The following is a 24737-nucleotide window of genomic DNA, read 5'->3' as shown; positions in this document are numbered from 1 at the left end:
TGGGCCAGGTTGCAAACCATCTGGCCAGTGGTACAGATACTGCCCCAAATCTAAGCAGAACCAAGAGGCACACTCGACTTAAGGATGGATAAGAGTAGAGAAACAAATCAAGACAATAAGCTCCCACCTAAACCAGGACAAGAGTCTGAGTAGGGTTATGTGAAGAGGAGGAAAGTCCTTGAGAGGGAAACAGAACTTGGCACTAGATTCAGGATTTAAACAGCTCTGAGGTGGTCACATACTAAGTGGCATAATTATCCTTAATTCCTTGTTCTGCCTCAATTGTGAAGCCCTGCACTGTGATAGCACACAGCTAACAAAGAACAGCAGGGAGACCATAAAGGTCTCAAATGCTAAACTTACCAGTTGTCACCCACCCTTAGCAATATGTGGGAAAACTAAACAGAATGTAATCAATGGTGCGGTGATAACACAGCTCTCCAAAACTAATAATCATGTAAAAAAAAAAAAAAATCGAGACACTATACCACAGCATTGTTTTCCATAGAGCCAGACTCTCTTTAGAAGCCTTTTAAGGGGGGATCCCTGGGTGGCGCAGCGGTTTGGCGCCTGCCTTTGGCCCAGGGCGCGATCCTGGAGACCCGGGATCGAATCCCACGTCAGGCTCCCGGTGCATGGAGCCTGCTTCTCCCTCTGCCTGTGTCTCTGCCCCTCTCTCTCTCTCTCTCTCTCTCTCTCTCTGTGTGTGTGTGATTATCATAAATAAATTTAAAAAAATTAAAAAAAAGAAGCCTTTTAAGGAAGGTTGGTTAATAAATTATCAAACAGGTAATTATACCTTGGCTTTATAGTAATATTAATGGTAGTGAATATAATTGAACACTTACTACGTAAGCAGTGCTGTTACTATCCCCATTTTACAGATGAGAATATTAAGGAATAGAGGAGTAAATCCCTTGATTGTGGCCTCTCATTGAGCAAGTGGGTGAAGAGGATTTGAATTTAAATCTGCCAGAGATCAGAGTCTGTGCTCTTCCCCATCTCACAGCCACTGATATGAAAGAATATTTTGAGGGCCCAAAGCATTTGCATGCCCACAAATCAAAATAAAAATGTTTGCAAGTAAAATTAACAAAACTTTTGCCTTGACGCTAAAGGAAATGTAAAGATATTCAGATATTTAGCTCTAAGTAGAGATCTGGGCTTCACTGAGTATGGAACAGAGCTGGAAATAAAACACAGATGTTGAGTTATTTCTTGAAGACATCATTTGGGCCACAGGATCCAAATTTAATCACAGGAAACCACTACCAACTTGTGCATGGGAAAGAGTTTTGCCCCAGCACTAAGCAGCCATTGGCCTCAGTGGCTGGAACTGCCATGTGCTGGCACGAATTCATTTAGTACCCAACCACTCAGAGAGAATGCTTCACCAAGCAGCCACGCGATGTGAATTCTGAACACTTCCAAAACAATTTTGACTGGTGTCACCAAACCATAAGGACTAGAAGAATATCAAAAAAATCTTTTAAAATGGGACCATTCAATGCCATTTAGAGGAAAGGGAAAGCTCCTCTCAAAACACTTTTTATCTCCATAAAACCATAAACCAGTCAATGATAAAGTTAATAGAAACTATTTAATTTGAACACTATTATTTGGCTGCAAATAAGTAAACTCAGTTGTCTTGAATACCTGCAAAGACAGAAATGCTTTATATGAAAAACATTAGCAACATATCTCACAAAAGCTCTTTACACAAATGAATTTGTTCTCTGTCATCAGAAATAGAAGCAGACTATCTGCTTAGTAATCCTCAAAAGGGACATGGCAATCAAACACAGATACAAGAGAATGTGTATCTACAATTTTATGATCCAATCCTTATTGTGATATTACAAATATGTTAAACAATTTGTTCAGCAGCATTGAAACAAATGTAACTCAGTTGTACAGAGCAATGTAAAAGAGAGCATAACACTGCTAGGAACTTAGCAGGCTTCATGTCTTCAGTTGCAAACTGGGGAAAATGAAAATGAAGAATTTTTCAAGCATGTGCATGCATTTCAATCACAGTCCCTGAGCTGGAACCAAAGCATCCATGCTCCAAATGCTGATTTTATCTATATTCAGGGAATATGTTTTGATGGAAAACATCATAAATTATGAATGTTTGTGTGCTGGGAGTTTGTTTAAAAAAAATAAGGTGGGAGAGCTGTTTAGCTGTTCATTTTGTGTTACAGAGAGACAACAGATATTGTTTTGTAGTCTTGAGAAATTAAACACTAGCTAATTAGTCTTCAGTTACACTAAGTGTGAATAATAAGTCCAATGTTTTATCATGGAGTACATTTTCTTCTTAGAGGCAAAAAGCAGCAAAGAACAAATCATTTTAAATATTCATGAATTTCAGCCCTAATGAAAATAATGCAATAAATAGAGCAAGGATTCTGACACAGCATAAAATGATGGAATGATTTTCCAGTATATATATATATATCACACACACAAAGGTATACACACACACTCCCACACACACACATGCACAAATATATATTTTATATATTTGGCCATTCAGAAAAACAGTGTTGATGAGAGTACCTGGCATGGGATGGGGGTGGGAGGAACTAGAATGACTTTCGAAGAAAAAGTAATTAAGAGTATGCACACAGTTTTATACCCTAAGCATCTTAATCTTTATCCTGCCTTTTAATTCATTGTATAGTCTCAGGAAGAAACCATCTCTAGAGGCCAGGAACTGGTGTAGTTCACATCTTGGTCTAGGCATGTAGTAGATTAGCACTCTGATTAGTGAGTCTACTCATTTCAATACTTAGCCTGTCTCATCAGTAAATATCAAGTCAATATTCTTTGTTTAAAATTTCCACTTCTCTTTCTAAAGGAGACCCTGGTCCCCATTTCTATTTTTCATTCAACTCTTCCAGAGACCAAGTGAGAATTTTTCCTTGCCCTCCTTAAATTTGAGAACATTATTCTCCTATCTAGTTTGGGTAAAAATGAAATATATTTCCTTTAAAAAAATGAGTTTATTTTATATCATAAGATTCTGGAAGACTGATCAGGTTTATGTAATTTGTTTGATTCCAAGTCTATTACCCCAGCCCTGCCATACTTTGACTACAATCTTTAAGCATTATATAGTGGGAAGCATTCAATGCCTCAAATTAAAAGTAAACTTTTAATCAAATCCCACTTTGGCCACTTCATAGCTATGTGTCCTCAGGCAAACTGCTTTATCTACTCTCTCTTAATTTCATTATCTGTAAAATTTTAAAAAATGGTAAAAGATGTATAAACACATATTAAATAAGATCAAGTATAACAGCTTTCTCAGACAATTTCCCAGGATATACCCTATTCACAAAGGAAGTTGGTATTCTTACCTACCATTCTTCAAGTTAACAATAGTAAAACTATGCACAGTGTTAACAGTTTCCTTTTACAGTGACCTGGCAGGGAAAGAGGATTCTGTTGCCAGCCAGCCAGGGTTCCAATCCCAACTCTGCCACTGAGCAGCTTTGTGAGTTTGACAGGTCATTCAAACACTTCAAAACCTGTTCCCAGCCCCTTCTCTACAACAGAATCATCTTCACAATTAGTCTGAAGAATTAAATTAGATCACACATACAAAGTACACTGAAATGGCACACTGTAAGTGATTAATAAATATTGAATTATTTTATTTTTAAAAGATTTTTTGTATTTATTCATGAGAGACACAGAAAGAGAGAGGCAGAGACACAGGCAGAGGGAGAAGCAGGCTTCCTGAGAGGAGCTTGATGTGGGACTCGATCCCATGACCCCAGGATCATGACCTGAGCTGAAGGCAGATGCTCAACCTCTGAGCCATCCGGGTGCCCCATAAATATTGACTTCTGACACAGTTTACATTCTTTGTCAAAAAAGGCCCTCTCAGCATCCCTGTAGCAGACACATCTGGCCACCCACTGCACCCTATGTCCTCTCCCTCATTCTTTAGTCAATGAACACTGAATTTGATTGAACAATCATAGGCTCCAAGGGAGACTAACCTTTCCCTCAGCAACAGAAAGGAGTGGATTAGTAAGTGGAAATCATGGTGATCACATTCTCCTCACCAGCCATTAGTTTAGGGGAGTTCATATGATAGAATTCAAGCCAATGAGAACTGAAGGAAGACTGATCAATGATATATGAGAATTTTTATTTTTTTGTAATACAAGGCCAGTGACATATTTTTCTTCCCTAAATTCAGATTTTATTGCAGAAGAATATAATACATGAAACTGTTGCAGCCACCTTTCTTCCATGAAGTCAAGGAAAAAGAGCAAAAAAAATAAGGAGAAAAAGTCCAAACCTGCCTCTAGGTGGTTTCTTATATGCTATAATAGATTTTTATTTTTAAGCCCTATAAAATATGTCCTTTTCTTATTTGCCCCTAAAAGCATCCTAAACTGATGTAATTTCATTATCAAAGTACTCAGTAAGTCAACCACGAACTGATGACCTACTGAATTATTAATAATGATAATGTTTTACAATAAGAGAAGCCATTTAAAAATACAACTTATATTTAAATATTAATGTTAGCCCTTAATGAATTACACTAACCTGGACAATTAAACTGCCCCATCTTGCAGCCACCATGAACCCAATATTTCTAAAACCTGCTGGTTCTTTGTGCTCATTAACATTTTAAGTCCCTAAAAGATTTACTTGTTTACTAATTAGTAGTCACTCACCCAGAGTTTAACCATTCAAAAGAAATAGTCTGAGAGCAGTAAAAACCTGAAACTAGAGCTACTCCTAGTACTTCCTTTCTGCTTTCTCCTTTCTGTTTCTAAGGTACCATGTTTTAGTCAGAGAAAGGAGTCAAGTTTTAGAACCAAGTATTAACTAAATCTGAAATTTCAAGCCCTTTACTTATTAGATGCCACTTAACTTTTATGCAATTCAGTTCCCTCAGCTGTAACATAATACTTCAGAATTCTATATATCTTGCAAATATAAAAATGAAGTAATGCATGTGAAAGTACCCTTTAGGGTGACTTAAATTTTTTTTTTTCTAACATTCTCTGCTTTACCAAACTCTAACCAGACTACACTTAGCTCTCCTCTCACCTAGGCCTCAACTTTGACCTATAAAGATTTGAATGAAACACTAGCATTTTTAACAGCTCAAGGCTGCATCCCTGGAATGACTTAAAGTGGCTGAGAAAACTTAAGGCTGCCAAAGACTTCCTATTTGCTCCAGTCCACACCTGTCTCCCAACCTCTGTGGGAAAGTAGGAACGTTTGATAACCACCAGTTAACAAACCCAGGTAGATTTCAAACAGACCAAACCATCCTTCTAACATTTTGCAATTTTTCACTTCCCTAATTCTACTGAGCCCCCACATACCTCGCTTGCTATTCCCTCATTCTCCCTTTTAAAACACCCAGTCTGGGGCACCCAGGTGTTTCAGTGGTTGAGCATCTGCCTCTGGCTCAGGTTGTGATTCCGGGGTCCTGGGATCTACTCCCACATCGAGCTCCCCACAGGAAGCCTGCTTCTCCCTCTGCCTATGTCTCCGTCTCTGTCTATATCTCTCATGAGTAAATAAATAAAATCTTAAAAAAGAAAACAACACCCAGTCACCTCTGTACAAATCAAAGTTGAGCTCAGCTCACACTAAGCTCTTCACCCTACTGAATATAGTCATATACTTCATTTCCAACATGGTCTATTACTGATTAAAATCTGTCCTTAACTGCTGTGACCAGTGCCTTGCTTTGTTTATCTCTGACACTTCTTCATTCAATTAACCCATTAAATATTTACAAACAGACACTGCTCCGTGAGGACACAAGGTTGTCTGTTGTCCCTCTCTATGTTGTTGGGCATCTCCTTCTCCCCTTGCACACATGTAACTGTCAGACTTGATCCCAGCTCTTCAAAGTCTGACCCCACCATCCACTTCCCTCATTACCTTTTAGCTGATGAGTTATCCTTGAAACAAAACAATGATCTTTACTAACAGTATTTACTTTCCTTTCTCATTCTTAGCTCCCTGCATGCCTTTCTGCTCAGGAGTCAGAATGCATTCTGGAGTCACAATTAGTAAAAGATAATTTACACGTCTTACAACAACCTCTCTTCTCCCATCACACACCCACGTGTGGGTACAGCATCTGAGATGTGAAGACTTTTAAATGAGGTGCCTTCTGAGAGGCAGCCAAACAGGAAGAGACAAGTGAAAGTTACCTTAACATAAGTCCCCTGACCAGCCATAGTCAGTAAATTTAATCCCTTGATTTTCCTAGCAAGAGAGACATTCTGCTTAAATAAGGCGTCTTTTACCAAATAATCTGTATTCATGTACAGCGTAGGATGGAGAGTATTTTTAATAAAATGTTTCATAAAATAGGAACAGAACAAGGACTTGAAGGAGAAAATACATGAGCAATTTAGGGTACTTCATAATTGCTCAGAATTCTGTTCTAAACATTATTTAAATATCATAAGAATACTAAAGTTGAATACTTTCTATCCACTTTGGATATGGCTGTGAGAGTTTTCAGTAAAGCACAGAGAGTGACATAATGTCATGTAATAGCCTGTGCTGAGTTTTGTTGCTAAATTGCAGACCACACACAATGCCCACAGAAGTAAAATGCATTAGCATGGGGGCTCTCGTGAGGGGGCTCCGAAATAAAATGACTCAAGAGGATAATCAATTAAAGTGATTATAAATTATGTGAGATTTAAGGGGGGAAATGAAAGTAAAAATGGATGAATCAGGAGCAGTGGTCATATCTCTAATTTCCAACTGTGTTTCACGTTAGAAGTGGCATATGCAATACTGGTAACAGCGCATAAATGGAAGGAAGACAAATAAATAGGTGATAAAGACATTCTGGAGTATCTGAAAATGTATTCAACCCAATTAACTTAAATGCTCTTACCACTGAAGTCAGACATAGAAACATCAGAAAATCAGGACAAAACATGGCTACCAGACAGGAGGGGATTTTTTTTTTTTTTTAGGTTAAAATGAATTTCATTTTTTTAAAAAGAAGCAAAACCCAAGTGTCTATGAAACAATAAGGTAAAATACTCTTATCTTACTTGTCTTCCTATACATACAGTTTAAAATTGGCTTCCAATAATCATTGATTGAATAATCAACTTTTAATTAACCCCAGGGATTATCTTGATTTTTCAGGGCTTTAAATACTTGCTGCATTGACAAATCAGACATTTACTATTGACAATATCTAATCTGTTTAATTATACCATTATCAACATATTATATCTTCCTCATTTATTTCTACGTATTGAAGACTTTGAAACCTCAACAACGTAATGGTCTCCTATTCCTCAGATAAGGCTTCAAAAGAACAAATCTTACAGTAAGATTTAAAAGTTTGCTTTACTCCTGGTCTAACTTATTTTCGGTATTGGAGATAAAGCAGGTTATCTTTTCTTTCCTTCCGAATTAAGTAATCACTGTGACTGGATTATTTAATAGATACTCAAATATTTAGTGAAGGCCTATCACGTGCAGTAGTGATATAAACAAATTTTTAAAACAAACACACAGACCAACAGATAATATATTCCCAACAGTCAGAACTAAATATATTTTTAAATAGTTTGTTTTACTCTCGGTGGGTAATATATAAATATTCATTTAGCACATATTTACTAAACATCTACTATGTTCCAGGAATACACATATGAATTTACAGTGAACTCCCTAACTATTACACTGTATTTAATAGCAAGCCAGCATGGAAAGGCATTCTTGCTCTCAGGGAGATCACAAAAAAGGTCACATACAGTTACAGTGAAGTCTGACATGCAGAATTCAGGTATATTACCACCTATGATTGGATCTTCAGTGTCCTGCACATTGACTGGTGATTAGGTATATTTGTTGAGAGAAAGAAAGATGTCTTCACTGATGACATGGATTAGCTGAGTTTTGAAGAAAAATAATGGGAATTGTCTGACCGAAGAAAGTTAGGAAAAGTGTAAAATACATGAGCTGTGTTAACACAGAGCCCAAGTCTGGGGATCTCAGAAATGGTGCAAAACTGCTTGGTGGGCATGGTAACAGGCATGAGGCTAAGGAAACAAGATCCTGCAAATGAATAAAAGGTAAATGTCTTAACAGTTTTAAGTCAGGAACTTCCAAGTAATTCAAGTGAAAGGGAGTCCTCTAAAATGAACAGCACGTGTAAACGCAGTCCAAAAATAACTTTGAAGAGCCGAATAACATAAAGTATCTTCTGTGCCACAGTTATTTCTTGTTTTTTTTTTTTAAAGATTTTATTTATTTATTCATGATAGACACAGGGAGAGAGAGGCAGAGACACAGAGGGAGAAGCAGGCTCCCAGCAAGGAGCCCGATGTGGGACTTGATCCAGACCCCAGGATCATACCCTAAGCCAAAGACACATGCTCAACCACTGAGCCACCCACGCATCCTGCCACAAAGTTATTTCTGAGAATTGCTCCATTAATATGAGTAAAATATATTTCTGCAAAAGCACAGACTTTAGAATAGGAAAAATGCTGTATAAAGAATAAAATATTTATATTAAGTCCTGGGCCAACCATTTTTCAAGTCTTTCTTCCCGGACAAGTAATTTGACCTCTTCGGCATTCATTTTCCTCTTTTCTAAATCAGGAATAGTATCTACGTTTCAGGGTAATTGTGGGACTTTAGGTAGGTAAATTTAAGTTGACCATCTCAGCATATAATATATCCACTCAAAATTGTTAAATTCTACAAGGTAACCCTAACCCTTTGATAATTCAAAAGTGTAACCTAGTTTAAAGTATTAATATATAATCTATACAATAGGTAGGGTGAAGCCAGTGATTCTGCAATAAAGAATATAAAAAAGAAGTAAACAGGATTGAAAATGTTTTCAGTTAGCATTAGAAAATTATATATGGTTTACGTAAGTAAAGAAAATTAAAAAAAAAAACAGGTCAATATCTTGATCAGTACTTTGACAAAGATTATGGCATATACTTCATGTTATATCTAATTTTCACATAATTTGTGTTTCACATTTCTCTCGTCAATGACACAAAGCTATCACTATAATATAAAGATGCTACTTGCTCTGTTGAGGCAGTATATTCAATACTTGTCATTGGTAGATAAAAATAATCAGAGAGAGATTAAGGAAGGCAATATATATAAAAGTAATCAGAAAGAGTAGTACCGTATTATTAGAAAACTGCTTGAGAATGGACAAGTTACAACAATAGAAACACTGTCCACAAACCCTCATTAATCCTTAGAACAAAGTATAAATGCGCTTATTTTCTTAAATTAGGATATACTCTATTCTACTGTAAGTCTTAGCTTTATTACATTGGTTTATTGTACAAGTGGTGGCATGCATTTCTATGCTAACACCACATTTGCATTCCTGAAAAACGCTGGTGCCTGCAAAATTACGCAGTAAAAAATATCATGGCTTATTGGAAAAGACAGGATTAGAGGTCAGAACATTCCAGACCTACAGAAATGTGTAACCAAGCACTAACAACAACCATAACAATCCTAATTAAAATACTAGCACTGTTAAATCTTTCCTGATGCTTGTACCTAGCATTTGCATTTTCTTTCAAGATACAGGGCCTGAAGGGCATTCACTTTAAAATGAAAACTATAATCAGGGTGTAGCCTTTTAAAAAGTAAAAACAAACACATCATTTTAACACAGGAAAAAATGACTTTCCAGTTTTTTAAGCTGTACTCTCAGTATTTCCAGATATATAATATACTGGAAATCAAGGTGGTTCTTAAACTGCTAAACAGATACTTGCAGTAAAGGAAAGCATTTGAGTTAATTTTTCATATTTTTTATTAACATCTTCATAGATTGCCAAGGCTTTCTCTTTAACAGTGAGAAAGCTTGCTCTTGATCACTTAAAATTTAATGAGCTAAAGAAATAATATATGGAGCAACACAATTCCTGTATCATCCCCCTACTAACCAATCATGTATCAAAAACACACACAAAGAAACAGAAGTATATCTTAAATGCATAGGATGCTCTTTGGCTGCAACTTTGGGTGTCAGCCACAGACCCTAGTTAATAGCTCAAGGCCAATCTGACATTCTCAATCTCAAGACATCATCTATCAATGGTGATTTTGTCAGGATTAAAGGAGACAATGAGTGAAAATACCTGGCACAGTACCTGGCATACAGTAGGCACTCAAAAATACTAGTTCCTTTGAAGATTCACAGAAAAATGTCCAATTCTATGTATTTAATATCAAGATTTTTTTAAGTTTTTATTTTAGTTTATTTTCATTTCTTTTTAATTTTCTTATTTCATGTTTTATTTCTCCAGAATAAAAAGGGATAAAAAGCTATGTATAAGCACAGAAAAATGAAGAACATATAATAAAAGCAATTTTGACCTACATGCTTCTGAAATTTTACTCAAAATCCAGACACATACACACCAATTAATATTAGAGTGCAAACAATGATGGAAGACAAGAGAGCAAAGTTAAATGAAAGTGGAGACAAATTCTGAAATGAAGATCAACAGCTGGCCTTTCCAAAGTTAATGATGACATTACCATCTAGATGTTTCATGGATACTTCAAAGTCAACATATCAACATAGAAAATCACAAACAAGCAAAACATAAACAAAACAAAACAAAAAACCCTCTTGCCTAAAATAAGTGGTTGCATTTATCTATTTCCCTTATTCTATTTTTTATTATTTTTAAAATTTTTTTTAAGATTTTTTTATTTATTCATTCATGAGAGACACAGAGAGGGAGAGAGAGGCAGAGACACAGGCAGAGGGAGAAGCAGGCTCCATGCAGGGAGCCCGATGTGGGACTCGATCCTGGGACTCCAGGATCGCGCCCTGGGCCAAAGGCAGGCGCTAAACCGTTGAGCCATCCAGGGATCCCATATTTCCCTATTTCTATTAAGATAATCATTCTTTCTGTCAAAAAAAAGCTTAAAATTTCAGGTACTACATTTTTCCCAATTTCCCAAATCGAATGACATATGAAGATCCATTAATTCTTCCAGAGAAACACATGACATGACCTCTCAACTCCTTTATCATTTCCCTCAGGTCCACCCCATGCATGGCCAGGAGACTTAAAAACAAACCAAATTTTAATCATGTTCTTTTCCTGCCCAAACAACAACTCCTAAAGATATAGACCTGAGAGCCAAGCTGAGCTTGGCCTCAAGACCTTTCTACCTCTCTGTCCCACCAATATTTCCACAATCATGCCCAACAACTAACCTTTCCAAACTCTTAAATTAATTGAATTGGATCATTTCTGTCCTCTGAACACTTGGGGCATCCTTTCTCACAGCATGCTCACCTGTTTTGAATCCCTTGTCTTATCTTCTCCATTTTCCATGCTGAATACCCTTCTGCTTCAGTGAATGGCAAGGTGGGGTCCTGGTTAAAAGGCAAGTCTTTGGATGTGTCCTGAGTTCACAGCTTTGTTTCTTGGCTGTGCAACCTCAGATAGTCATTTAAATTTTCTATGCCTCATAGCCCTCAAGTGTAAAAGGGGAATAGCAATATAATAATTAGAGGGCTGTTTTACATATTAAGCTAGTTAAGTACATGTAAAGTGCTTACCATAGAGCCTGGCAGTTAGCAAACACTCAACAAATTTTAGCTCTTTCTAGGTGCTGAATTCCTAAGGGCTTATTTAGGCTTTTTAATTTTTAGTTAATTATATAAATTTTCTCATTTTGCAGCATTTTGTTGACCAAGTTTATTGATCTCTGTTATGCTGATTTGGCTTTTATATTTTTTGCCTTCTCAACTACCAGCATTGAATTCTGTGTACTACCGCTCCCACACACATGCAAATTTTCAAATGAATACATTAAATACATTTAAAATATAGGCACTGAACTAGAAGTGAGAAAATCGAATCCTAACTCCAGAAAACTACTAACTATAAACGATGTAGGCAAATCAGGGAATTCCTCTGTACCTCAATTTCTTCATCCACAAAATAAATATTCCTTTGGATTCTTGAGCATTCTTTACAAGGACGTTGTATGAACTTTGAACTAGTGGTCTATACTGTTACAAGATGCTGGCATTGTATTCATTATAAGGCCTGCACAAGTATTTGTTAATCAATGAACTGACAAAATGGCACAAAATTTAAATATCACCATTACTTTGAGCTGAAGAAATGTTAGATTAATTTTTTTAAACCAGTGCAAAAGCCTGGTGTTCAGGGAACTGAATCAAGAGTTTGGAGACCAGAGCTCTAGTTACTATTTGATCTTTACTAAATCACTTTTCCTAATTGTGTGCCCATTCTAAGCCTCTCTGCAACTAATTTCAGCCTGGTGTTGGCCCATAAAACGGATTTAAGATACAATAAGAAATCCATTCCTCAAGACCCTTTACTGCCATCTGCTGGAAAACTGTGAAAATAAATATGTATTCTATTACCATGACTATGAGTGGCGCCCCCTGCAGTTGTTCATCACGCAACCTATACAACCATTCCTCTGAATATCGCTGAATAAGGTGTCTGAGGCACTGTAAGGATTCAATAAATGTTAGATAAATGAGTAAATGATGAATGAACCACTCATCCATGAATTACATTATCTCTGCCCCCCCTCAATATTTGTTTATAATCACAGAGCAGTTTTTAATGACTTAAAAAATTGAATAAATGGAATATTTTTAAACCATGAACAGATTTATCTGTATTCATAATATACATCCGGCATAATAACATCTGGCATAGTAGGGTTGACATTTTATAGGAGGCGTACACATATCTATTATCACAATTGCTCCTCACAGCGGTATAGCAACTATTAGATATATTTATGTCTGATTTTCAAATAAGCACATGATGGCTCTGAGAGTTTAAGTTGTTTCTTCAAAGTCAAGAGATTTAATGGTCTAAGTCCTCTGATTTCAAATTCAATGTTCTCTCCGCTTCCCTGCTAGTTTTAATAACAAAATGAAGCCAAGAAAATTTTGACCAACTGATTTGACACCCTTAAAACTGTCATCTATTGATTGTTGTGTTTGTAAATACTCATAAAATTCCTTACTAGACTTCTGAACTATTTAAATTCAGACATGTTTGTTTCATTACATCATAGCTTTCTAAAATGCCTTGTAATGGCTGATGAACCATTCACTACTGGCAGAGGTGAATATGTGACACCAGGAAGTACGTTGATAGCCATTTGGAATCAGCACTATTACAACTGTAAAACTGTAAATAGTTAAAAGTCATTAAAATATTTTAAATAGTGCCACATAGAAGCACTTTTATTTGCTGAACAATTAAAGATATCTTAGCTCTATGAAGCTCAGGAATATTACATTTAATAAAAGCCTAAAAGCACTGGGTGCATCTCAAAGTGTTCTCCTATCATATAATTTGGAAAATTAAAACTAATTTATAATCTTTTAAATAGGTCTAACTTCAATATAATTGGGATAGTATGAAGGGCACAAAGAACGTACAATCTAGGTTAGTAAAACTTGAAATACAACGGACGGTATCCCCTTTATAAGTATATTTAAATTATTAAATTAATTTCACATACACCAACACCCGGAGGACTCATTTTATTCTGGACCAAAACAGAAACAACAACAACAACAACAACAACAAGCAATTCAAACTTGCTCTACCACTTATCAAGCACTTTCTTCATGTTTTCAAAAGTTCACTACTATGAGAGATGACCCTGAAAACAGATAAATTAAAATCGTTTCCCAAATGTCAAAAGCCAGAGAGAGCAGCAGGACTAGTTCCAGGGCCTTCTGATTGGCAGCCTTGTTTCCATTCGCATTGCTCCCTCACAAGGAAATAGACAAAAACAAATGAGACTGTTAGGCTTGGTTACCAGCCTCAATTTCTATAGCTCATTTCTCAGTCCCATTACAAACTAGCTGTATGTTTGAAAGAAAGCCATTTTATTCACTAAATTTTATGAAGTTTGACTTTATTCTTGTAGTGAAAGAGGTCATTTTCTTCCATTAATTGCTTCTCTAATAGGACATTACCTCTGGAAGAACATTAGCCCCCTGTGTCACTGGAAAGGCTCACTGGACCCCCTGGGACCTACCACCTTCCCTTCTTGCTCTTCTCCCGGGCTCCGATTCGGCTTTAGAAACTAAAGTGGCCAAGTGGTCTGCTTAATTCCTTTGACATAAAGCAGGAAAGAAAACCCTCTGGGTTGTTCATTGACAATAACAATATTAATTCACACCGCCTATCTTCTCTAAGTGCAAATGCATATGGAGTTGCTTCAATAGAAACGTTGCACAAGAGGCTGACATCAAAGAATTAGAGCAGAGTAGATTAGAAAGGATGTGAGAGAGGCTGTCTGCGTAACAGCCTACCCTGAAGACAGGTTTGTGGAGACCTTCCTGTAGAAGTGAAACTCGTAGTCACCCACACACACCCACACACACTCCACACTTCCTGTAGAAGTGAACCTAGTAGTCACCCACACAGCCACACACACCCACCCAAGCCTTATTTTTAGCAGGTACACTTCTCTAATGAAGGATGTCCTACTAGCACTTCACCAGAAAGAGAAAATGTAAGCAGATGCCTGTAAGTTCAGCTAATTAACTGGGCAAGTCACCTCCCTCTCCCCATGATTTTGGCTTAGGTAAGTGCTCTGACTGTATGGCTGAACTGGACTGCAAAAGAGATGAATAGCTCTGTTCTTACAGTTTCATACAAAAATCCTTCTGTTTCATATATGTAAGCATCCAGGAATAGATATTTATTAATCATACTTGAGTAATTTTTAAAAGGAGAAGACAATAATTTAAGGCAGTGAAAAAGCTTCAGGAAAGCAGCCCATACATATTACAGTTTGGGAATTGGAATTTACACAGATCCGAACAGCAAATGCACTGAGAATCACAGACTCGGGTTACTGATTGAGATTTACGATGACAAGAGACTGTGACCAAGTTTTGAATACAAAAGAAAAATAATTGCAAAAGTTAAGAGTTATAGAATCTCCCTTCCATTGACAATTAAATTCAGACTTGACAGGTAAATCCCAACCTTACTTCACTGGATATTAATCTTGCAGTGGAAATGAGAGGCTTTTGAGGGGAGCATTTCTGCTATAATAAAGGCTCTCACTACAGCAGAACAATAATGTTGTGTTGAAAGTTAGAACTATTAGACCTTGTTAGCTAATTATGGTATTGGCATCCACTTAAGTTGCTCAGTTTTTCACTTCTGTCATTTTCTGCTGTTCAACTGCTGCAGTTCAAAACGTTTTGACTACTTAAAAGGGAATACATCATCGTTGCCTTTCCCCAGTCTAACTGCACACCACTTTCCAAAGCAATAGCTTCAATCATGCTTCATAAAATCCCCTGCAAGTATATTGTTGGAAACATAAATCAGCAAGCTGAGATTTTAGTATTTCTAAGGCAAGCTCAGGGATCACTAACTGGAGGCTTTTCCGTGGCCCCATTTATAAAAGAATAAACAAAATTATGAGTTACACTAGATCCCTTTTTTTTTTTTTTTTTTCAAAAACTGCTCCAGTGGTGTGTCTGATACTTGCTTCTGCATCCTTAATTGAAGAACAAAACACTAGCATAGAAGAATTGGACTCCAGGATCAGGATTGCTGTTTCCACGCATCTCTGACTTCATTAGGACACATGGCACAGAAGTACTACATGTTCAGTTTCACAAAAGCTAGGTCTCTCTGACATGCATCTACGCCTCTATGAGTGCCATGCATTTTTAAATCGCACTAGATAGAGAGATCTTTAGAACGATGCTCTCCTCCTTCTCTGTTTCATTACAGTGAATATAGGCTCCCTTTCAGGCATGCTTTAGTTTTAGAGCCCCTCTTTACAATCACTCTGCATTCTGAATTATGTATTAGGGGAATCACAATTTCAGATATGTCACACATACAGAGCCAAATTAAATCGTGTCTGCGTATAATCCTTAAACATTCCCAGATTTCTCTTTTGTCCCCCAAATCCCAACACACTTAGTGTCTATAGCTGTAAATTCACAGACTCCACCACTGAGACATATTTCTTCCCCAAACCAGTCACAATGCAATCATAAGTCTGCATAAACTTGCTTTCTATTATGCTCCCGTCTTACTCCTCACTAGCCACACTCGGTTAATTGCAGTGCTATTTTAACTGCAATTTTCAGGGGCTGCTTCTTAGGATTCACTAATACCTGTCCGTGTTATAAATGAACAGTTAAACATAATCAGCAGCTCTGCCAAAATGAAAGCAGCATGTCTGTAGGGCATAAAGTCTATGTTGATCTTTGCTATAATAGTGATTAAATTAACTGGGCTGATATCAGCTTTGGATGGACACATCTGCAATTTCGCTGTGACTGAAATTTTGCATACTCTATGTTATTAAGGGAAAATGGGCAGCATCTTTTCCAAGACACTTTATAAACTATGGCAACATTCGGTGTTTGCATTCTGATTTCTGAACATAAAAATCTGCATCCAATCGTGTTTCATCAGCAACTAACACCGTATAGCTTTAGGGAGGTGAGGGCAGAGAAAGGAAGGCTTCATATCCAAAATGTCAAGCCCTGCTGAAGAATGATAGAAGGACCCAGGGAGTGTGGAAGAACAGAAACCACCATTTCTGGGTTTAAAATGGAGTTCTACTACCCCCTGCTGGACCACACGAGCAACACAGAGGAGGAGAGAAAACGCTTAGTATTGAAGACAGTGGAGATATTTTAACTTGTCTTGTAATTTATGTTTTCTCAAAAGACAATTTTCATGCCATACTAATAATATAACACTCTACGCAATTATTACACACCACAAAATTACTGCTATTTTCTTTTTCGTTAGAGACTTCCACCAATGCATGCTTTATAGCATGTTGTGTTCCCAATTAAATGTCCAAACTTGTCTGGACAGTTGAAAATGCTTCCATTTATTACAAATATATTTTACGTGAACGCGAACTACCCAAACAAAGCAAGATAAATTCAGATCTATCTCTATACAGATAAACAGAGGTAGCTTCCACAAATTCTCCCAGGTTATTCTAGTAAGCTATTCATTTTTTTTTTTTTTTTTTTACCCCTCGAGAGATAAAAATCTCACCCAGTTCTCCACAAGCTAAAGCATCCCTCACAGGTGTAATTACAATCTGACGCTATAAAAATTTCCAACCTTGATGTATTAACAAGGGTGGTGGGGGGGGGAGCTGAAAATGAATGACTGCAACACATGCCTAGTTTTATCCATTTGCCGTCTTACACACAACATCCAGGGCCCCTCTCTTAGTTTCAATAGAAATAAACCATCATCGTTCACTTCCTAGTCAGGAATTGGGGTCTCGGGAAAGGGGGGAAAAAAAAAAGAGTCTCTTAAGAATTGAATTTCTTGCACAGCAGAGACATTTCACCAACGAGTTTGATGCTGATAGTTTTTGCTCCTTCTGTAAAACATCGTCGTTCCCTTTCCTTCCGCAACCTCAGATCTTTAACTGTGAATACACACCAACGTACTCATCCAATTTTTGATAATGAAAATCGGAGAAAGCCAAGAGCCCAGAAAAAAAAAAAAAAAAAAAAAAAAAAGAAGAAGCAGTTTGCCTAGATCTCCTGCTCACTGATGCCAATCTCCAAATCCCGTATTTTCTCTTATTTAGGGGTCTCCGCAGCACCGATAGCCTTCTCAGCGGCAGCTAAAATAAACAGGGAACACAGAAATGGCAAGCACCGCAACTAGAACTTTAAGTTCCTTCCTTTAATTCTTCGGTGCCTGCCTCTGCCTCTGCCTCTCTGGGTTGGGTGGAAGGGGGAGGGAAAGTAAATGCGATAAAGCACCGCGCTCCTACCTTGCCCGCTACTGACAAGCAACCCGAGCAGGTGGAAGGAGAGGAGGAGGCTCATGTTCAGGACGTGACCCCGGAGGACAGTTCCAAAGTTACTGAGTCCAGCCCCGGAGAGAGAACCTTCGGCCGCCTCGGCCGCCTGCTGGAGCCGCCGCCGCTCCCGGGTGCCCCAGCCGCCCGCAGCCCGCGCGCTCCTCCTCGCCAAGTGACTGCGAGCTCCGCGCCTCTCCGCACTATATCCAGGCGGCGGCGGCGGCGGCAGCAGCAGCGGCCGCCGCGGCGGCAGCAGAGCCGGGCGGGAGGGAGGCGGGGGCGCGGGGCGCGGGCGCGGGCGCGGGCGCGGGCGCGGGGAGGGGGGCGCGGCCGAGGCGTATCCCTCCGCGCCGCGCGGCCCCGGGATTCGTCCGCAGTCGAGCTCGCAGCCGCGGGTTCGGCCCCCGGGGCCTCCGAGGACGGAGGCGGCCCGGAGCCCTGCACGCCGCCGGCTAGTCCGCGGGAGCCGATGCCGGGGCTGCGGGCGGCCGCCGGGCCCGCGCTCTACGCGCGTCCGCACTTAGCCGGAGCGGGGCGCCGGGGGGCGGGCGGGCTGTTCCGCGGCCCTCGCCCCCCCGAGGGGAGCCCGTCCCGCCCGGGCCTCGCCCCCCGCCGACCCATGGGCCGGCTGCCCCTCCCCACGCCTTCCCCGGTGCCGCGGCGGACGGGAGGCAGCTGTGCTCTAGTGTCCACACTGCCCGTCTCCTCCGGCTGGAGAGGGGAGGCGGAGGGATGTGGACGCTGCCTCCCGTCCACGCGGACCCGCCGCGTTAAGAGCAGGTACTTCGGCGAGAGAGGCCGGGCGGAGGCGACCGACCGCGGGGACCTGGGGACGCGCGAGGAGTGCGCGGGGACGCGCCCCTGCCCGCCGCCTCCCGTACACACCTGCGTGTGCGCGCGTGGGCCGGGCCGGGCCGGGGGAGCCGCGGCGGCGCCCAGAACCAGCTCTCCTGGGCTGCGGACCGGGCCTGGCTCGTCGGGGCGCGGGCGGGCCTGCGGCGGGGGCTGGCGGGGGCTCGGCGCGGCTGCCGCGGACGGTGCGTCCTTCCATCTACTCGTTCGTCCTGGTTCCCGGGGGGCTTCACGCCCAGCCAGACCACTGGCCGCTTCCCTAGGAGCGAGGACACTCAAGTGGGAAGTAGGAGGGGACGGCAACATTGTAGAAGTCGGAATCCAGCGCCCAGACCCCCGCCCCGCCCCGCCCCGCCCCGCCCCGCACACACAGGGGTTCGGTGCTGAAATGCAGGTGTCCCTGCTTCGGGGGGCCCACGGGGCAAAGGGAGAAACGCGCTTACAGGCAAGGGCAGGCGTCGGCTGCGCCTGTGCTCCGCAGGCGGAACCGGCTCCTTGCACGGGAGATCCACCTGCTTGGCATCTGGGGTGGGTTTGCGAGAGGAGGGGAGGCCAAGGCAGCCGTCCGGTACCCAGGGCTGGACGCTGACCAACGGCCCTCTTAGCGCCTCTCCGTTTGGGAGCCTCTTCTTTCGCTTGGTTTTGACAATACTGTATTTAGGACAGTATATTTAGGAGATTCTTTTGTCAAAGCTCCCACCTTACGTCCTCTCCTCATTCTGGGAGGCACCAACTGTACTTAAGTAAGGTCACAGTCAGCTCTTTGCGGGAAAGGGTGGAAACAGCACATTTGTAGGTGTGAAAATGACTCCTTTATTTTCACCAGTTCTTGATTTCTCTAGGGAATCAAGAAATACTACACACACACACACACACACACACACAGGGTCACAGAAGACATTTGAAAGCGTGCTACCTGTGCCAAATAGCCCCTTCACCACAAAACCTGAAATGTTTCAGTGTGACACCAGGAATAGTCAAGTACCTATGACATACAGATACACACACACACACACACACACACACATACTCACATCTGATAGTTTTGACAATTAGATCCCGTTCTTTATTATTGGAAGTCAATTTACTTTTACGGAGGGTTGAACTTTGCCAGGGGAGAATTTGCCTGGTGTCCTTTGAGGTGATTTAGCTATTAAATCTTCTTAGAATATGGTAAAGGAAGGGGAGAAGGTAAAAATGATCCATCAAACACAAATGAAATTTCTGAGTAGAAGCTTATTTTATAAGATGCGTACAAACTATCTGTGAGAAGCAGAAAGAGAGAGAAGGGGAATGTGTGTGTGTGTGTGTGTGTGTGTGTGTATGCACCAATGTGTATGGAAACAATGAACAAATAAAGCGCTGATATTCAGGAAAATACAAAGGTGATATAGGTATTGATCCTACTCTCAATTTGCTAATAGTGTTATTGACTAGATCAAGAATAAACACAAGATCCGATCATATAAATCAGGTTGTGAAAATATCTTAATAGAAAACAAACTGTTATTGGGACATAAACAGAGAGGATGATTTCTGAATAGAGGATTGAGAAAGGCTTCAGGAAGCTTTGAAGAAAGAGGATAAATTTGATCGGTAGAGACAGGGAAGGTCAGAGAGAAGCTTAAGCAGAGCCTGGAAATGTGAAAGCACACCGCTTGCATGGAGAACAGAGAGAAGTCTAATTTGAAAAAAGTATGGTGTAAAATATACAGATTGTTTGGAGTCGGAAAAGGGGTGTAGGACTATGTTATGCTAAAAAAAATCATAATAGTATGTACAACCCTCTTCAAATAAAGGTCCAGACATACATGGTCGAGAAGATCCAGGCTGGCTATCTCTCCATCCCTGAGACACAAGTCTGAGTTGTGAACCCATGGGAAGATTATAACATAGGCTCTCAGGCGTTTTATGCATAGTTATCTTGAATTTATGTTGCTGTGGGGTCTCAATAGCGGGGTGACACATACTCAAAGAAAGCCTTCCCACACTTGCTCAAACTGCTTCTTAGCCAGAGGTAGGAGTGTCTCTCCAGGGCTCCATCAGAAGCACATTCATTCCCTGTTGCAGTGACAAAGTGATACACAACCTGACATTTGCCTTGGTCACTCCTGCTCCACAACAGATTGCCAGTGTGAGGACAACTTGTAGAAAAATTGTCTTTGCCCGCTGTCCTCCTCCCCTCTCCAAATGCATGCTTCCCATGTGCAGACACTGAGTACTCTTACCAAATGTGCCAAATCTCTGAACATGACTAAGCCATGTGTCCTGGGCAGGATATAAAAAGTATAGAAATGCATCCTCCCTCCTTTATGTGTCCCATGATTACATTTAAGACAAATTATCATAGTCTCCATCCATTTGGGGAAGTGTTTCAGAGATTGAGCTGGGGCTTTAATTATTTCATTTATAAAAGTAAGAGAAAGTTGAACAGAACTCAGAAGCTATGAAGAGCTGAGTAGTAGGAAATATCAACAGGACGGGATGCATGGTTAAATGAAAGCAGATAAATTTGTTTTTAAAAAATCAATAAAATGAACATGAAGGAGTAGCACAAAGATAGAAAACGATAAGGTGCATTATGTGTGGAAATTATCTTCTCAGAGAGGTTCTAACTCTTCCAACTGCAATCTGTTCTTGCAAAAGGCATGCAGGCATATAATCCACACATAGATCCCAGGCATGAATGGTGTGTAGTGGGCAGGATTTAAACATCATTTCTGTTTGTGTATTTCTGATGTTATTTTTGTTTAGTCTCTGTTAACAAAATCTATGTGTGTTAGGATCTTACTATTAGGAAATGGGACATTCTGTGTGTTCATTTATATTTTTGAAATGTCATAAACCATTATACCTATTCATTTACTTGTCTAGAAAATTGCCTGTTTTGACTTTTTTTTATTACAAAGGAAAAAAAAAAACCACTGTATATATAGGCAGATAGCCTGATACCTCTATAAATAGATTATCCTGCTACTGCTTTTCCTTCTCCATTAATGCCACTTTTTCTAACGGTCATCCCTTTGAAAATAATTTCAATTTTTTTGATACAACAGCACTTTAGATGTTTTATCAGGCTACTTGTGAGCATCTGACAGTAGCTACTATAGCAGTAGAATTTAGATTTAACACCTTCCTTTGTAAATGCTTTACTTTCTTATTCATTCTACTTGAAATTAAGAAACAGAAGGGAGAGATTTATGATACTTGAGGCACCCTAATTGTCACAGACTCTTACTTTTTAATTTCTTTCAAGATACATGGGGTCATTTTCCTTCATGGCTACTTCATGTTCCCTCTGGGCAAATAACTGCTCACTTCACTCTGAAATTATGCATTAACTGCCTATAATTTGCCACTTGCCAGAATAATATTTTCTTAACTCTAAGGGGTATTATATTTTTCTTTACCAAGACATCCCTGGCACCTATAATGATGGGCAGAGCAGATAATGTAACAAACCTATTACCCATTGACAAAACAGTGATTGACACAACTTTAAGAATATAGTTAGGACAAAGTGAGACGGGAAAAAGGAATCAAGCAATGGCTAGCAATGAGCCTATTTGATATGACAAGGATCATAATGGAAAGTGCTGATTGCCCAAATATTAATCACAGCACTCAGAAATCACATTTTTTTGTCCATAGGTAATATTAAACAAGGTGATGTCTGCACAAATCCTATCATGGGGGGGCAGTTTTTACATCCTAGATAAAAGCAAATCCTTCATATCTGGCAAGTGATTCCATGCAGGTATAGGTTTAAGAGGAAACAACACCAACCAAATGCATTTTGGCAGGACAATAGGTAGTTACATTTGAAAATCTCTTATTGCGTAGGATTATTTGGTTCTCTCCTTAATAAAATTATGTTTCTGTTAATTTTCAAGTTAGATATGCAATTCTCCTAGTAATCAGAAAGCTACTGGTAGCAATAGGATTCCCTCTTATATGTCCACAAACCATTAATAATGTCCTAATAATTAACCAATGCACATTATTTGAATATACACATTCTTTTACTTTTATTTTAATGTGTATTGTTAGGTGAAAAATACTTGCATTTTACATTTACATGAGATGATCCTCACTCATTAAAAAATTATGATACATTTTCCTTACAACCATTTTTAATCATTAGTCCTCATATTTAAATGAATATGTACTTAATACTGGGTTTGATAACCTTCCATAAAATGAGGAACTCAACACTTATGGAAGAAAATGACCTGACAATATATAAATAAAATAGAGAAATGAAACAATATATCTGTCCATGTTTTATTGTAGATTAATATTTACTCTCCCCAAACACCTGCATTCTAATAACTAAGAAATTAAAAATGTCTATACCCTATCAACCTGACAGATACTACCTTTGAACACTTTGGTCCATTTTCTTCAAAATTTCATACATATATATGTTTTTCTTAGCATGGCTTGAGATAATACTACTTGGCCTATTTCACCTTGTTTCATATTGGAAATCAGTATTTTATACTGCCATTAACTTCGACAAATATAAATTTAATAATTTCGTTTGATTACATGAACTATAGTCTAATCCATTTAACAATTTTCCTACCCTAAGACATTTAGTGTTTTTCTGTAATTTTATTCTTATGAGAAACACTGCAATGTGAATATCTTTCTCCATAGAGCGTTGAACATAGTGGAGGTTATTTCTGTAGACCACTAGAAGTTGTATAACTTGGTTTAAAGATATGACCAGTTGTAGATACTAGATTTGTATTGCATCTGTGGATGCCTGAGAAATGAGGCATCTTTCACACATAAAACCTGGTGATTGTGTGTAATCCCAACACCACCTTGTGCTGTTCCCTCCCCGGAGGTTACTTTTTGCCATCTTATAAATGGTTAGCCAAGGCTGTACTCTCCTTTCTGTATCACTTCACTTGAAGCCTAAAAAACAGCCACCTGCCTTAATTGCTCGGAGCTCAAGCAGAGATGTTCAGTAAAGCATATTGAAAGCTTGAGAGTAATAGAGACACAATAAAACACAAAAAGAAAACCCAACCTTGAATAATAGATACCACAGTACATCAGCCACTTTGGAAGACAGTTTGGCAGCTTCTTAGAAAGCTAAACATAGTCTCTCACCGTATAATCCAGCGATTGTGTTCTTTGGTATTTATCCAGAATAGTTGAAGATTTATGTTCACACAAAGACCTGTACACATGTTTATAGAGCAGCCTTATTCATAACTGCCAAAACTAGAAGCAACCAAGGTGTCCTTCAGTAGGTGAACAGATAAATAAAATTGTAGTATGTCCAGACAGTGGAATATCATTCAGCACTGAAGAGAAATGAGCTATCAAGCCATGAAAAGTCATGGAGGAAATTTAAATGTGTAGTATTAAGTGAAAGAAGCCAGTCTAAGAGGACTACATACAGTATGATTTCAATGATATGGCATTCTAGAAAAGGCAAAATTATGGAGATGACAAAAAAAGATCAGTGCGGTTAAGGGAGAGATGAAAAAATGGAGCACAAACAACATTTAAGGTAATTAAAATACTCTGCATGATAGTATAATGATGATTATATGTTATTATACATTTGTCCAAACCCATAGAATGTATAACACCAAGAGTGAACCCTCAGGCAAACTATGAACTTTGGGTGATTATGAAGTGCAGTATACTGTCATCCTTGGTAAAACATGTACCATTCTAATGTTTGATTTTTATAACAAGGGAGGTTCTGCACGTATAGGGGCAGGGAATAAATGGTAAATCACTTTACCTTCCTCTCAATTTTGTTAACTTAAACTGTTCCGAAAAAAGCTAAGTCTTAAAGAAATAGATACCCATTCTTGAGACCATGGGCCACTTCATCTCTCCATAGTGAATCCCCTTAACGGATTCTCTTTCTCGGTGCTGGGAGGTTTTTTAGGCACCAATTACCCTCCCAAGAAGAATTTCTCTAACCTAATCCTTCATGGCTGAGGACTATTCAGTTTCCTAGGAAACATTTGTTAATGTCT

The 24737-nt window shown here is 39.3% G+C and overlaps 1 protein-coding gene and 1 pseudogene across 2 annotated transcripts in view; one reads left to right on the top strand and one right to left on the bottom strand.

The window, feature by feature from the left end:
* NCAM2 (neural cell adhesion molecule 2) overlaps positions 1–18095 on the bottom strand; it is a 515517-nt gene extending 497422 nt beyond the window's left edge. For both annotated transcript variants that reach the window (XM_038581267.1, XM_038581268.1), the window contains exon 1: positions 17845–18095. In XM_038581267.1, the coding sequence (XP_038437195.1) occupies positions 17845–17899 (55 nt within the window). In that variant the 5' untranslated portion in view covers positions 17900–18095. The remainder of the gene's footprint in view (positions 1–17844) is intronic.
* A 248-nt stretch (positions 18096–18343) lies between these two features.
* Positions 18344–24737, top strand: part of LOC119877787 — a 77509-nt pseudogene continuing 71115 nt past the window's right edge.

Source organism: Canis lupus, chromosome 31 (genome assembly GCF_011100685.1).
Source record: "Canis lupus familiaris isolate Mischka breed German Shepherd chromosome 31, alternate assembly UU_Cfam_GSD_1.0, whole genome shotgun sequence".
NCBI lineage: Eukaryota > Metazoa > Chordata > Mammalia > Carnivora > Canidae > Canis > Canis lupus.
The sequence above is the reverse complement of the archived record's forward strand: the minus strand, read 5'-3'. Positions and strand labels throughout refer to the sequence as shown.